At 38.0% G+C, this 15,942-nt stretch overlaps 1 protein-coding gene across 2 annotated transcripts; it reads left to right on the forward strand.

Moving 5' to 3' along the window:
- The first annotated feature begins 57 nt into the window (after positions 1-57).
- On the forward strand, positions 58-13,876 carry LOC135477504 (pituitary tumor-transforming gene 1 protein-interacting protein-like). 2 transcript variants are annotated; one of them, XM_064757628.1, is made up of 8 exons: positions 58-521; positions 1,958-2,007; positions 2,674-2,782; positions 3,507-3,621; positions 5,350-5,415; positions 10,499-10,545; positions 11,584-11,598; positions 13,387-13,876. In XM_064757628.1, the coding sequence occupies exons 1-8, from the start codon at positions 368-370 to the stop codon at positions 13,431-13,433; spliced, it is 603 nt and encodes a 200-aa protein (XP_064613698.1). In that variant the 5' UTR covers positions 58-367; the 3' UTR covers positions 13,434-13,876. The 2 variants fall into 2 exon arrangements, with proteins under 2 accessions (XP_064613698.1, XP_064613699.1); XM_064757629.1 differs by lacking the exon at positions 11,584-11,598 and having other exon boundaries at positions 62-521.
- Positions 13,877-15,942: the final 2,066 nt, after the last annotated feature.

The following is a 15,942-nucleotide window of genomic DNA, read 5'->3' on the forward strand; positions in this document are numbered from 1 at the left end:
CACATGACATATCTATACGCCGTGAAGCGGTTCTGTCAACACCAACGAACGGCTTGATCATAAATTGCTTAACAAACGTGATTTTGATTCGTCAGGAATTTACAAAACGTGTGTGTGCAGCATCGTATTCCCATAAATGTCTTACATGAAATAGTCTCTTCAAGGAACGCAGTATAATTTGGAACTTTTTCTTGTGACCGCCGTAATCACAAAGCCGTCGCTGTCATTCGGTGGATGAGACGGAAGACGAAAGAGTGCGCAAGCGGAAAGAGAGTGCTGTTCATTTGTGATTGCCGTAGCGTTTTTCTTGTGTTTTGTGATTAACTGTGTTCAGTTTTAGTGGAAAGATATCTGAAATCCGTAGGCCATGATGCTTGGAGTAGTAGTGGGGTGTTTCTTGTTGCTGATAACAGCCGAAAGTGGTTTAGGTCAAAATGATACAACTACAACAACTTCAACAACTCCCCCAACGTCAGGTGGTAGTAGTTCCGTTCCAACAACGACGTTGAGTCCGCAGGAAGGTAAACTTTGTCATACCTACGATTGTGGTTTTATACACAAAGACAATATTTTGTGAAAATGTGACTTACGTATTATATGTAGTTGATTTTATTGTAGGATTCCGACGCTGTGTAATGCTTAATAACTTCAAGTCAGTAACTGGCGGTGTGTTGACCACACTACAGTACAGAACGTGCTGACTTAAAATCTCACCTTTTTTATCCTTTTGTCAACTGTCTTGTAGATGTTCATGCCAGCCACTAAGAAAGCTGGGTACAAGGCTCTTTGCTATGATTGTGAAAATTATCCCCTCACTGTACATGGAGTCCATCTGGATGAACTCAGCGTGACACATTAAAATTTTGACTGACTTGAGTCCATCCTTATGTCCTAAAAAACATTGCCAGAACTCCCACTTCTATTATGCTGGTATGTGGGAAGGTCTGCCATAGACCTGCAGAGTTTTAGTCTCTGCCCGGTTTCCTCCCACCACAGGGCTGGTCCCCATCGTATAAGTAAAGTATTCTTGAGTACGGAATAAAATACCAATCAAATAAGTAAATCAATCCTTGCCGCTCATGAATCTTGAATGCTTTGATGTTAATTCACTACCTTCACGTATGAAATTATTAACTCACTGTCTTGTGGTTTTAAATTAATCAGGAAACAGTGTGTTAGCCAGAATTTGGCATCCTCGCTCAATGTACCCCCCCGCCCCTCCCAGTACATCTTGGTTCAATATATAGGTGGATAATGGATAGTAGGTGAATGTGCACACATTACCTTTTGAAACGCTGAGTTACATTTACCTTACAGATAAACATTTCTTAAATATGTGTATGAATATCAAGACAAATTTATTTTTGGAGTGTTTTTTTTTAGTTCGATTGGATTAAATTAATGGATTCCAATGATCATTTTGTGTTAACATTTGCAGATCCTGTAAACAGTAACCAAGTTCCTGTCCAAACGATTGTTTTGAATAGGAGTGAAGTGGAACCTCATGGGCAGTTTCTCATCAAATCAACAATTTTCAATCCTAGTAGAATAAAATCTATGTTCACAAATCTGACTTTTTCAAGTGGCATTAAATGTTTCTCAGAAACCTCCCTGTTCATGGAAGTTTCACGTGGTGAAACAGACATCACAAAAAGGTGAATAGCATAACAGGTCACAACCATGGCATGCATGGGAATTGGCCAGATAGGAGGGGGTTTTGGCAACAGACACAGATCAGAAGTTGAAATGACAGAAAAAGTGGCCGCATACCATTCAGTGAAATGCTTATGTTTAATAAGTCACACCTTTCAGTGATTTTTGAGCAGACAAGTTGTGTGATATCCAGAAGTGGAATGACAGACTGATTGAGTGTTGTCCAGAGTTTTCTTTCCCAGCTAAAGTCTGTACAACTTTATCACTTACTACATGTTAGTGTATTTTTTCTGCTTGTCCACAGAATGTATGCAGAATAACAAGTCTTGTGCAGATTGTTTGAAGTTTGCGCATGTAAGTATCATTATAGTGTCCCGCTAGTTGAACAGTTATTGCCCCCATCAGTTATAGTGCATTTGACATGTTTGTGTGTATTTTTTAAAAAATTTTTAGCTGATGTACACAGCTATGTATTATTGACTTCTGTTTATGTACTCTATTTATTTGTTCATGTGTTTTACAGAAAGTCTGTGAGAAGAGCAATTGTACTTTTTGACTGGGTTTCCCTCTTTAAATGAAAGTTCCAGTCATTCATCTTCGCTGTGTGTATGCATGAGGTTTATTTCGATATTGAGATTAACTTAAGATGGCCATGATGCGGTCGCAGTATTTTCAAGTTCAGCTCATGCTGCCTTCTTCTCCGGCCGTGTATGGGGAGGTCTGTCAGCAGCCTGCAGATGGTCTTGGGTTTCCTCCCACCATAATGTTGGACAACATCGTATAAGTGAAATATTCTTGAGTACGGTGTAAAACACCAATCATATAAATAAATAAATAAAATGGCCATGATAGCCAGTGTCTTGCACTTGACGGGTTCTAGGGTATTTACTTCTTAATTTTGCTGGTTGCAAGGAAAGATAATTCCAGTTTCTAACACTTTGTGTAAGCATGAGGGGAAGTTGAGGAAATGTTCCACCAGATGACACACTTTGTGACACCTGACTTTTTTTTCCTCGACAGTGCCTCTGGTGCTTCCAGGACAACTCGTGTAAGCAGTACCCTGTAGGTCACATTCTACCCCGAGAATCGGACTGCCCACTGGACCAAGCCCGCTGGGGTATCTGCTCAGGTACATGTACTTGTAAACTCTGTTCAAATATGGTGCAGTTAGGTCGGGGAAAGATACTGTGTTAAAATTGAATCCATGATGAAGCTACTAGTGTCACTTTATCTGACTCAGAGAACTATATTGATGTTACAAAAATTTGAATGGCACATGCAGGATTAATTAGTGCTGGAAAAGTGTAAATTTCAGCATCAAAAAGTAGCCAGTTATGAGCTTTGTTTTCTGCAAAAGTGAACTTTTTGGAGCAAATTTTTAGGTCAGATACCGTAATCATAGACACATGTGACAGTTATTCAAATCGCCAAGATTTGAAGTTTTCTAGAAAACCAGCAAATAGGACTGTACAAAAGGTTTATGGTGATATTCTGTCACAAGCTGCGAGCTGCATGCTCATTTCAGAAATTTGCTACTCTGACTAGAAGACACCATCCCTATCAGACAGAACAGCAAGAACAACAATAATGCCTCCCATAGATCTGCTTCTGTGTTAGAAGCCTATGTGGCCTTGTGTCTATACAATACCCAGGAGCCTGTCATCACTGCGGTTGCTGTCACTTCTCATGCAGCTCATGGTGGCGTCCTCTCTGGTGGCACATGGGAAGGTCAGCCACCAATCTGCAGACTGTCTCGGGTTTCATATTCTTGATTACGGCGCAAGACACCATTCAAATAGGTAAAGACTGTTGTGTTACTTTATGATGTCAGTGTTTCTCTGTGTTGTTTTCAGTGAACTTCAAGATCCTGATCATTGCAATGTCGTGTGTTGGAGGAGTCATCATCCTGCTGATCACATCCTGCTGTATCTACTGCTGCTGCTGCCGGAGCGGAAAGGGCAAGAAAAGGTCAGGCGCAAAGTGAAAGAGAGCTTACAAACAATGTAGTATAAAACACTATAGCATAGCAAGTAAAGCCAGACAAGTGACGACAGGTAGATAGACGTACAGCATAGCGAGTTAAACCAGACTTGTGACGACAGGTAGATAGACGTACAGCGTAGCAAGTAAAGCCAGACCAGCGACGACAGGTAGATAGACATACAGCATAGCAAGTAAAGCCAGACCAGTGACGACAGGTAGATAGACGTACAGCATAGCAAGTAAAGCCAGGCCAGTGACGACAGGTAGATAGACGTACAGGATAGCAAGTAAAGCCAGACCAGTGACGACAGGTAGATAAACGTACAGCGTAGCAAGTAAAACCAGACCAGTGATGACAGGTAGATAAACGTACAGCGTAGCAAATAAAGCCAGACCAGTGATGACAGGTAGCTAGACGTACAGCATAGAGAGTAAAGCCAGACCAGTGACGACAGGTAGATAGACGTACAGCATAGAGAGTAAAACCACAGCAGCGACGTCAGGTAGATAGATGTACAGCATGGCAAGTAAAGCCAGACCAGTGACGACAGGTAGACAGACGTACAGCATAGCAAGTAAAGCCAGACCAGTCACAACAGGTAGATAGACGTACAGCATAGCAAGTAAAGCCAGACCAGTGACGACAGGTAGACAGACGTACAGCATAGCAAGTAAAGCCAGACCAGTGACGACAGATAGACGTATAGCATAGAGAGTAAAACCAGACCAGTGATGACAGGTAGATAGACATTCAGCATAGAGAGTAAAACCCCAGCAGCGACGTCCGTGTGATAGAAGTACAGCATAGAGAGTTAAACCAGAGCAGCAACGTCAGAGTGATAGACATACAGCATAGAGAGTAAAACCAGTAATGGGTGAAAATCCAGCCCCCTGTCAGTATATCCTAATTCCTCAACTTTTGTTCATATGAAAGAGCAACTGTCAGTGCAATTTATGCACATTTTCGATTTGATTTTGGAGACAAAATGACATTAGTCGGATTGGCCAGTTTCAGGGTTTCACAAAAAGTATAATTTTATCAGTTAATACAGAATAATGTCTTCAGATTATGCTTGAATATACAGCTTGCAGACATGCGAAAAGGTTGAAGAATTACAAGTACTTCAGTTAGGGTTTTATTCTAACTGTTCATGCGAATGCTTAAATAGCTGCAATTTACACACCCCCTTAGTAACATGGCACATGCAGAATTAGGTGAAAAATTGAAGTGATATTAATGTCTCTTACTACCTGAGAGAGTAAGTAAATTTCCAAAGTTTTTAGTGACCTAAAATTTCACCCATGACTAAGTTGCACATTTCACTTGATTCTGGGAGATCTGTTGATCTTAAAAACGTGTTTTGAGATTTGTGAACAGGGCTTGTGTACATGGAAAACTGTAATTTTCATCACCAATAGTAAAAGGGCAAAATTTTAAGGCATAACACTACTATAGTAGTAACTAGAATGACGGTACACAGATTTATTCTGTATAGTTAATCAATCAGGTCAGATTATACATGTAGAGTCTTTGATTTCTTACAACTTTTTTTTTTTTTTTGACTATTAAGAGGTCTTCTACAGATTTCAGTAACCTGGCCAATCATTGATACCGGTTTGCAGCTAATGTAATAGTGATCTCTTTAGATCTTACCAGTGTAATGTGAGTGGATGCAAACTGTCACACCTGTAATCACGATATGTTGTCTGCAGGTTTATGGCTGATGAGGCTAAGTATGAGAGACAGAAGGAAGAGAGGAAGCGCAAGTCTGAGGAAAGGTAGGATAAGACACAGAATTTGTTGTAAAACTTTGTGCTTCACATTTGATTTCTTGTTTCCTGTCATCTCCTGCATGTTATTTTACTGTGTGTAACAGAATTCATTACTTCATTTTTTTGGGCCAGAAATTGTAACAAAAAATGAGGCTACACAAAATATTCCCAAAATAATGAAAATTCTCCTGCTGCCTGCACCAATCTTCTTAAATGTTATTCTTGGAAACAAGAAATCAAGTGAAAAACAGCAGTAAAGCAAGAAGTTACTTGCGTTAAAGTTTAATGTAATACACTAGTAGTGTAACGCCGAAAAAATGATGGCTAAATAAAATGCCAAAATATTGAGTCACAATGGAGTTTTGGAGTTACACTACTCGAGTAAACGGCGTTTTATTTAGCCATGATCAGGAGAGTTCTGATGGTGGCTAAATAAAATGCCAAAGTATTGAGTCACAATGAAGTCTTTTTTCAGAGTTACACTACTCGTGTAAACAGCATTTTATTTAGCCATGATTATGAGAGTTCTGATGGTGGCTAAATAAAATGCCAAAGTATTGAGTCACAATGAAGTCTTTTTTCGGAGTTACACTACTTATGTAAACGGCGTTTTATTTAGCCATGATCTGGAGAGTTCTGATGGTGGCTAAATAAAATGCCAAAGTATTGAGTCACAATGAAGTCTTTTTTCGGAGTTACACTACTCGTGTAAACGGCGTTTTATTTAGCCATGATCAGGAGAGTTCTGATGGTGGCTAAATAAAATGCCAAAGTATTGATTCACAATGAAGTCTTTGTTCAGAGTTACACTACTCCTGTAAACAGCATTTTATTTAGCCATGATCTGGAGAGTTCTGATGGTGGCTAAATAAAATGCCAAAGTATTGATTCACAATGAAGTCTTTTTTCAGAGTTACACTACTCGTGTAAACAGCATTTTATTTAGCCATGATCAGGAGAGTTCTGATGGTGGCTAAATAAAATGCCAAAGTATTGAGTCACAATGAAGTCTTTTTTCAGAGTTACACTACTCGTGTAAACAGCGTTTTATTTAGCCATGATCAGGAGAGTTCTGATGGTGGCTAAATAAAATGCCAAAGTATTGAGTCACAATGAAGTCTTTTTTCAGAGTTACACTACTCGTGTAAACAGCATTTTATTTAGCCATGATTATGAGAGTTCTGATGGTGGCTAAATAAAATGCCAAAGTATTGAGTCACGATGAAGTCTTTTTTCGGAGTTACACTACTCGTGTAAACAGCATTTTATTTAGCCATGATCTGGAGAGTTCTGATGGTGGCTAAATAAAATGCCAAAGTATTGATTCACAATGAAGTCTTTTTTCGGAGTTACACTACTCATGTAAACAGCATTTTTTTTAGCCATGATCAGGAGAGTTCTGATGATGGCTAAATAAAATGCCAAAGTATTGAGTCACAATGAAGTCTTTTTTCAGAGTTACACTACTCGTGTAAACAGCATTTTATTTAGCCATGATCTGGAGAGTTCTGATGGTGGCTAAATAAAATGCCAAAGTATTGAGTCACAATGAAGTCTTTTTTCGGAGTTACACTACTCTTGTAAACGGTGTTTTATTTAGCCATGATCTGGAGAGTTCTGATGGTGGCTAAATAAAATGCCAAAGTATTGAGTCATAATGAAGTCTTTTTTCAGAGTTACACTACTCGTGTAAACGGCATTTTATTTAGCCATGATCTGGAGAGTTCTGATGGTGGCTAAATAAAATGCCAAAGTATTGAGTCACAATGAAGTCTTTGTTCAGAGTTACACTACTCGTGTAAACAGCATTTTATTTAGCCATGACCTGGAGAGTTCTGATGGTGGCTAAATAAAATGCCAAAGTATTGAGTCACAATGAAGTCTTTTTTCGGAGTTACACTACTCGTGTAAACAGCATTTTATTTAGCCATGACCTGGAGAGTTCTGATGGTGGCCAAATAAAATGCCAAAGTATTGATTCACAATGAAGTCTTTTTCGGAGTTACACTACTCGTGTAAACGGTGTTTTATTTAGCCATGATCTGGAGAGTTCTGATGGTGGCTAAATAAAATGCCAAAGTATTGAGTCACAATGAAGTCTTTTTTCGGAGTTACACTACTTATGTAAACGGCGTTTTATTTAGCCATGATCTGGAGAGTTCTGATGGTGGCTAAATAAAATGCCAAAGTATTGATTCACAATGAAGTCTTTTTTCAGAGTTACACTACTCGTGTAAACAGCATTTTATTTAGCCATGATCTGGAGAGTTCTGATGGTGGCTAAATAAAATGCCAAAGTATTGAGTCACAATGAAGTCTTTTTTCGGAGTTACACTACTCGTGTAAACAGCATTTTATTTAGCCATGATCTGGAGAGTTCTGATGGTGGCTAAATAAAATGCCAAAGTATTGATTCACAATGAAGTCTTTTTTCGGAGTTACACTACTTATGTAAACGGCGTTTTATTTAGCCATGATCAGGAGAGTTCTGATGGTGGCTAAATAAAATGCCAAAGTATTGAGTCACAATGAAGTCTTTTTTCGGAGTTACACTACTCGTGTAAACAGCATTTTATTTAGCCATGATCTGGAGAGTTCTGATGATGGCTAAATAAAATGCCAAAGTATTGATTCACAATGAAGTCTTTTTTTGGAGTTACACTACTTATGTAAACGGCGTTTTATTTAGCCATGATCAGGAGAGTTCTGATGGTGGCTAAATAAAATGCCAAAGTATTGAGTCACAATGAAGTCTTTTTTCGGAGTTACACTACTTATGTAAACGGCGTTTTATTTAGCCATGATCTGGAGAGTTCTGATGGTGGCTAAATAAAATGCCAAAGTATTGAGTCACAATGAAGTCTTTTTTCGGAGTTACACTACTTATGTAAACAGCGTTTTATTTAGCCATGATCAGGAGAGTTCTGATGGTGGCTAAATAAAATGCCAAAGTATTGAGTCACAATGAAGTATTTTTTCGGAGTTACACTACTTATGTAAACGGCGTTTTATTTAGCCATGATCTGGAGAGTTCTGATGGTGGCTAAATAAAATGCCAAAGTATTGAGTCACAATGAAGTCTTTTTTCGGAGTTACACTACTTATGTAAACGGCGTTTTATTTAGCCATGATCAGGAGAGTTCTGATGGTGGCTAAATAAAATGCCAAAGGATTGAGTCACAATGAAGTCTTTTTTCGGAGTTACACTACTTATGTAAACGGCGTTTTATTTAGCCATGATCAGGAGAGTTCTGATGGTGGCTAAATAAAATGCCAAAGTATTGAGTCACAATGAAGTCTTTTTTCAGAGTTACACTACTTATGTAAACGGCGTTTTATTTAGCCATGACCTGGAGAGTTCTGATGGTGGCTAAATAAAATGCCAAAGTATTGATTCACAATGAAGTCTTTTTTCGGAGTTACACTACTTATGAAAACGGCGTTTTATTTAGCCATGATCAGGAGAGTTCTGATGGTGGCTAAATAAAATGCCAAAGTATTGAGTCACAATGAAGTCTTTTTTCGGAGTTACACTACTTATGTAAACGGCGTTTTATTTAGCCATGATCTGGAGAGTTCTGATGGTGGCTAAATAAAATGCCAAAGTATTGAGTCACAATGAAGTCTTTTTTCGGAGTTACACTACTCGTGTAAACAGCATTTTATTTAGCCATGATCTGGAGAGTTCTGATGGTGGCTAAATAAAATGCCAAAGTATTGATTCACAATGAAGTCTTTTTTCGGAGTTACACTACTTATGTAAACGGCGTTTTATTTAGCCATGATCTGGAGAGTTCTGATGGTGGCTAAATAAAATGCCAAAGTATTGAGTCACAATGAAGTCTTTTTTCGGAGTTACACTACTCGTGTAAACAGCATTTTATTTAGCCATGATCAGGAGAGTTCTGATGGTGGCTAAATAAAATGCCAAAGTATTGATTCACAATGAAGTCTTTTTTCGGAGTTACACTACTCGTGTAAACAGCATTTTATTTAGCCATGATCAGGAGAGTTCTGATGGTGGCTAAATAAAATGCCAAAGTATTGAGTCACAATGAAGTCTTTTTTCAGAGTTACACTACTCGTGTAAACAGCATTTTATTTAGCCATGATCTGGAGAGTTCTGATGGTGGCTAAATAAAATGCCAAAGTATTGAGTCACAATGAAGTCTTTTTTCAGAGTTACACTACTCGTGTAAACAGCATTTTATTTAGCCATGATCTGGAGAGTTCTGATGGTGGCTAAATAAAATGCCAAAGTATTGAGTCACAAAAAGTCTTTTTTCGGAGTTACACTGCTCGTGTAAACAGCATTTTATTTAGCCATGATCTGGAGAGTTCTGATGGTGGCTAAATAAAATGCCAAAGTATTGAGTCACAATGAAGTCACGACTCGTGTATTATGTTGATCTCATCAGTGGCACTACAGGATTTTAAAGAGGATTTTAAGTCTTTGAAAAGTTATGGCATTACATGTAGGAAGATATGAAATTCTGTGTTTTGACAACTAACATTATTACCATTCATTTCAAAGAATTACCCTCATTTTTCTGATTTTTTGAGACAGATATTAGTAGTGCTGAAAGCAGAATATTATATTTCTTTCCCAGCTTTTGGGAAAATTAAAGATATGAGTATGTTGTTCAATGTACCTTGCAAATATGCACAAATATACTACCAACACTAAATGCACAATTTTTGAACGAGAAATGAGTCATGGCTGCTTGGTTGAAGTGCCTTTTAATTGCCAGGTCACCCGAGACCCGGGTTCATCCTCAACCTCCAACAGGGAATTTTCAAGATAACTCTGCTGTCATGGTTTTAGAGGCCATTGTGGCAAGAAATGGTTGATGTAGTGATACATGAAGTTCGCACGAAAATTGCATCTCACCAATTTGATGCGTGTCACACTTTCGTGATTTGTGAGTTCCCACATCAATTCCTGTTTCCACCACATTTTAATAAAATAAATAAAACTATAAAAATGTCCAAAAAAATATTATTAACATTAACAAAAAGTAACAGTTGTGAACAGATGTGGTGCATGCAGTTTTTAAACACTTGATGTTTTTTTTTTCCCATTCAACAGACGTTCAGAGAGGAAAGCCAAGACTGATGAAATCAGAAGGAAATACGGTAAGAATTGCATGTTTTTAATAAACTTCCAAAAAAAGCCAGGATTTCGGCTTTTTTGTGCAGTTTAGTTTTAGTAACAATTGTGATTGTTAACTGTGAGTAAGCAGCTCAATAATTCAGTTGTTCTGTCTGTTTTTGCTGTCAAATTTTTGGCCTCTATTTGTTAACCTGGGCCATTCACTCAATTATGGGTCTTGGTGCAAGCTGACATGAAAACCTACATGTAGGGGTGTATTACTAATAACATTGCTACATGGACTGAATTCCTTTGTTTTGTTACGAACCCCAAACTGTGATGCCATCATCCAATTTCTCCTGTTGTCTGATCTTGACCTTTGACCTCAGCTAATTATTATCCCAGGCTCTCCCACCCAGTGATATCATGGTTTCACAGCATGGCTGTCATCCTAAAACACACAGTCACCATTGTGAGCTCCTTGTTGATAGGTTAAGTAAAAAAGGGCACTGTCATTGATTGACACTTGGATTGTTAAAAATATGAATTTGAATGATAAAAAGATTACCTGACCAAAGGAGAGAGGCCATTGACTGTTGGGGGGTTAAGAATGTTCACGTTGCTTGCGCAGAGGGCACAGGTGGATTGCAGCGTCCGTACCTGACTGGACATTCCGTCTCGCAACTCAAATATTCAAAGCTACATGTACATTTGTAGGCATGTTGTGCTTCTCAAATATGTGTATTTGAACAGTTTGTCCCTGATTTCATTTGGTCATGTACCTTTTTTTTACCTCTATTCATTTTTATGGTCCATAAAAACAAATTGGATGTGTCAGTAAACCTTTCACAGAAGTGCGAAATTTCAAGTAACATCTATAAAACTGTTCTCATCGGTTAATGTGCTTTACAAGATGATTGTTAAGTTCTGCTAAGTCTATGAACCAGACACAGGTATACCTGTAGCACTATAGACCCATATATAGGAATGTAATGCTGGTCACAGTGAATGCGTAACTCCCCAGGGAATTGATTGTTTCTGTTGTTTGTTTTTTTCACCCATATTTCCTCTTACCTCACCAGGGATTGAGATCAAGGGTAAGTTTATCTGTCCTAAGGATCTAGATGTATACACTATAGTAGACTTTGGTTGATTAGCTATTCACTGTCCACGTATTTTTCTTGTACCACTGGTCATAGTTCACGGTGTGGCTATACCTGCATCTAAAAACACAGCTTCCACCGTTACTTTTTGTTCAAGGATGTAAGGTGTTGTCATCACAGCAAAGCTGAATCCTATAAACTTTTATCAACACCAAGTTCTCAAATTGTTACTTGTGTGTATGGTGAAATTACTCAAAATTTTGCCCATGACCAATACAAGTTTTGTGTGTGTGTGTATGTGTGTGTGTATGTATATGTGTGTGTGTGTGTGTATGTGTGTGTGTATATATATGTGTGTGTGTGTGTGTGTATATATGTGTGTGTGTGTGTGTGTGATTTTGAGAGTAATATTGATCTTAGAAAGGCAAAAATCCTCTTTTTCTCGGGCAAAATGCTGGTTCGTTTACTGTATTTGGTAAGAGTTGTGTGGTTTAACAGTTTACTTTTTTGACAACAGACTTTTTTGTAGTCATTCTGTGATCATATTATGTATTACTAGTGTTGGGTTTTGTATCAGAACTTTTTGTTGTGGAATACAGTATTTTGCTGTGAAGAGTATTGTATTTTTGCACAGTTTCATTTCGATTCATTTTATTTCTGTTTATTGTGATGGCATTTGTTCTGGTTTCATGGAGATGCTCTCTTTTCTGCATCACTGGCTAAGTTTGCGCATCTAAAACATCTGCATGTAATGTTATTCATGGAATCGCAAACTACGTTTACCTCAAAAGGAGCAGTACTAGTTGCCATGACGACGTGTGACTTAATACATGTAGCCCATAGCCCACTCTGCACAAAGCCCCCTTAACGTTATGACCACGTAACTACTATGATGACGTAATGCCTACAGTGCTGGTAGTTATGGGCTCTTAACGTTACGAGGGCTTCGTGCAAGTGGGCCCTGACCTCTTCTTGCTTACAGAAAGAGCCCCATGGCTGCATAGTGTTCTCTCAATAGAGCAATATGGGCTAGCAGTGTTCCAGTTGTCCTTTCTGTTGTCAGTTTGCGCCATGGCTTAACACATGCAGGTAGCTTTCAGAGTACTTAACCAGTGGCTTTACTGGGTATAGTGTTATATATACTGGGTTATGTGCACAACATAAACAAAAAAAAAAAAAAAAAAAGGAAGTGAGCTCCGTAGAAAACATTATAATCATTTTTCAAAGAGGAAAACTGTGATGTATATGTCCAAAATGAGTTCTGAAGGAGAAAAGCAATATCAGGTTTCAAAAATACCCAAACAGTAAGATTTGATATTTAATGATAAGACATTGATTCACACCTTGTAAAAGTGTAACTGTTGTAGCTCTTCCCCCCCCCCCCCCCCCCCACCTCTTTCATTTTATGTATATTACTGTAATTCTTCAACCTTTTCGCATGTTTGCAAGATGCTTTTTCAGTCATATTCTACAGGCATTATTCCGTGTAGAATGATAAAAATTATACTCTCTGTGAAGTCCTGAAATTTAATCAATCCAAACAATGTGGTTTTGTCACCAAAAACATATCATAAATGGGAATAAATTGCACTGAAAGTTGCACTTTCATATGGGAAGAACTCCAGGAATTAGAGCAAGTCCTTTCAGACGCACACCTTTCTGTTATTAAGCAAAGCAATGATATGCTCTTGAGGTTCCCCAAATAACACAAGTTTAAGTGTTAAGTACCAGTGTTCATACATGTGGTGGTGAATTGTATATTGTTGTTGTTGTTGTTTTTAGGATTGGTGAAGGATAACCCCTACTCCAGGTTTGATGCCGACGCGTAAGCTGTGTGAAGCGAGGAGACAGACATGAAGCAGTGATCATCTTTACCGCATCCAGTTCTGTCACGTCGTTGGCTTGCGCTTGAAGAAATTTTCTTTTTTTTGTCAAGTTTTTGATTTTTTTTTTCATTAATATTGTCGCTTTATTGGGCTTTATGGACAATGAGATATTGATAAATACAGTCGCTCATATTGTTAGCTCTGTGTGAAATGTATGTTGGGGGAATCAAACATGCTGGGATAGAGTTGTGTCCCTTCGTGTGGGTAATCTTCATCCATATCCACGTAGGGTTTCTTTCAAATGTTCCTTAAAGTCACTACAGAAGACTGAATCAGTGCAAGTTCATAATGATTTCAAGAGGGACTTCCCTGAAGCGAGGTTTGTGCAGGCCGGGTAGATTGGATTTAAATTGTGGAATGCTAGTCTTAATTTAAGAGGGCTGGAGGCAGGGGTGGGGTGTGGGCGGGCACTTAATAAATAACATAAATACAGTTTGTCATGGACTATAGCAGTTCAGTCATGGGATCAGATGAAGGAGTGGAACACACTCATTGAATCTTCATACACATTCTTGACATATCACAGATTTGCATTAAGATCACTCAATGAAATTCAGTCGTAGGAATTAATTAATAGAGTTAAGTAACATGCGCACTGCATTCACAGGCCTGGAAATAGTTTTCCAGTTGGTGCAGGGTATACTGAGAAATTTATCTTCAGCTGCTCACAATATTAAAAAGGTTACACTGTTATGTTGTTGTTGCAGGAGATTGCACTTGTCCTACTGCTTAACCCGGGCTTGCATTCATCATCGAAACTGTCCAAGAAAAATGTTCAGAATTTAGCATTTGTTAAAGTTGCTCGTACCACAGCCTCCAGAATTGCTTCAGTTTTGAATTTCTGAGTTGCCAATTTTGTGACGAGATTTACATCCTGAAAAAGTATTTAGATCACTATACGTTTGGTTGAGGGTTTATACCATCCTGTATTAAAACGGAGAGTTAGAACAATACATGTGTGGTATTTTGAGTCCCTGTGGCTCAAATGTTGTCATGTGTTTGCATGTATGTATACGTAAAGAATATTTTGTATATATTGACAGAGCATATATATATATATATATATATGTATATAGATATGTTTGATGTAATATTTCTCTGAACGAAACGCTTTGATTATGTCCTGTTTCTCACTCGTACGGGGGACGTTAAGCTAGTTCATAAGAAATGTCGTGAGCACATTGAACCCGTTTGGCATGGCGTGAGTGAACAGAATTTAAGGCTTTTGAACCTTATTGTTTTCCACTGTTTGCCACATGTGTCAGCTACTCTAGACGTCTTATGCATGATGCAACTGGCTGAGTCCAGCACTGGCAAACAAGAGTCAAACAAGACTCTTAACGCAAGAGTTAATTGTATACAGAATCAGCTCTGATTGGCTAAGTATTTGTCTTTGATATGTGAGGGGTTGTTGCAAAAATCTACTTCTGAACAACAACATATTTAATACCATTGTTTGTGAAACTAATTTGTGTCAACTAATGTCTCATTTGAGATTCAGTTTTGTGGTGTTGATGTCTAGAACTATTTGGGAGTGGTCTAAAATTAATGGATGAATATTGCCTCTATTATAGGACTACAAATTGACATAACATTAACTTTAGGCTCTGTTTCATAAGTATGTTTATGTATGTGTTTGTAACAGGAGCAGCTATCCAGTGCTTATACAAGCAGTAGTTAGTGGGATTTCCCTTTAGCTCAGTTGGTATAGTGATGAAGTTTGGGCTGAGGAGCTCAGAGTTCAAAACCCAGGTGTGACCCACAGAGTAAATCGTTCAACTTGTACAGTAAATCATGCTTCTAAACATGATTCAAATTAAGCCTCTTTATATTGAAAGATGGAATTCTAAACGGACTCTAATAGCTCTTTTTCTGGCCAAAAAATGTCGGGCCAAGCATTGTATATGAATCCCATATTTTGGTGAAGACAGCGGCATAGTTCGTTAAATTTGATTCAAGGTGACCGATGTTGGAAAGCAGATGTAAAATATTCTTATATTATACCTAATATTTTTTTGTTTTTTGTGATTTGATATATTTTGGTATTTGCTGTGCTAACTGTTAATTAGCCATATATGTGTACATTTGTCACAGACAGACAATACCATTGGTAATAACTGGAGGTCGGTGCTTACGGTAGGACTAGTTCATATAAACACTTGTACAAAACAATTCTTCAAAGCTTTTGCTTGTGCAGGGGATAAAAATATATTTGTTTTTCTTGTCAGAGAAGTCTTTAGAGCAAAATAATTATATCTACATTATTTGTTGCCCAGCCTTGATATTCAGTCAGTTTCTTTTCAGTTGTTTTTTTTTTTTTTTGAGCATTTTGAGCAAAAATCTTAAGAAATTTCCAGATAAGACACACATGACACTGTCTGACATCAAATGCTGCCTAGACATCAATAAGACGAAAATGTGTTTTGATGTTTGTTTGGAAGGCACACGTAAG

Source organism: Liolophura sinensis, chromosome 11, assembly GCF_032854445.1.
Source record: "Liolophura sinensis isolate JHLJ2023 chromosome 11, CUHK_Ljap_v2, whole genome shotgun sequence".
Lineage (NCBI taxonomy): Eukaryota > Metazoa > Mollusca > Polyplacophora > Chitonida > Chitonidae > Liolophura > Liolophura sinensis.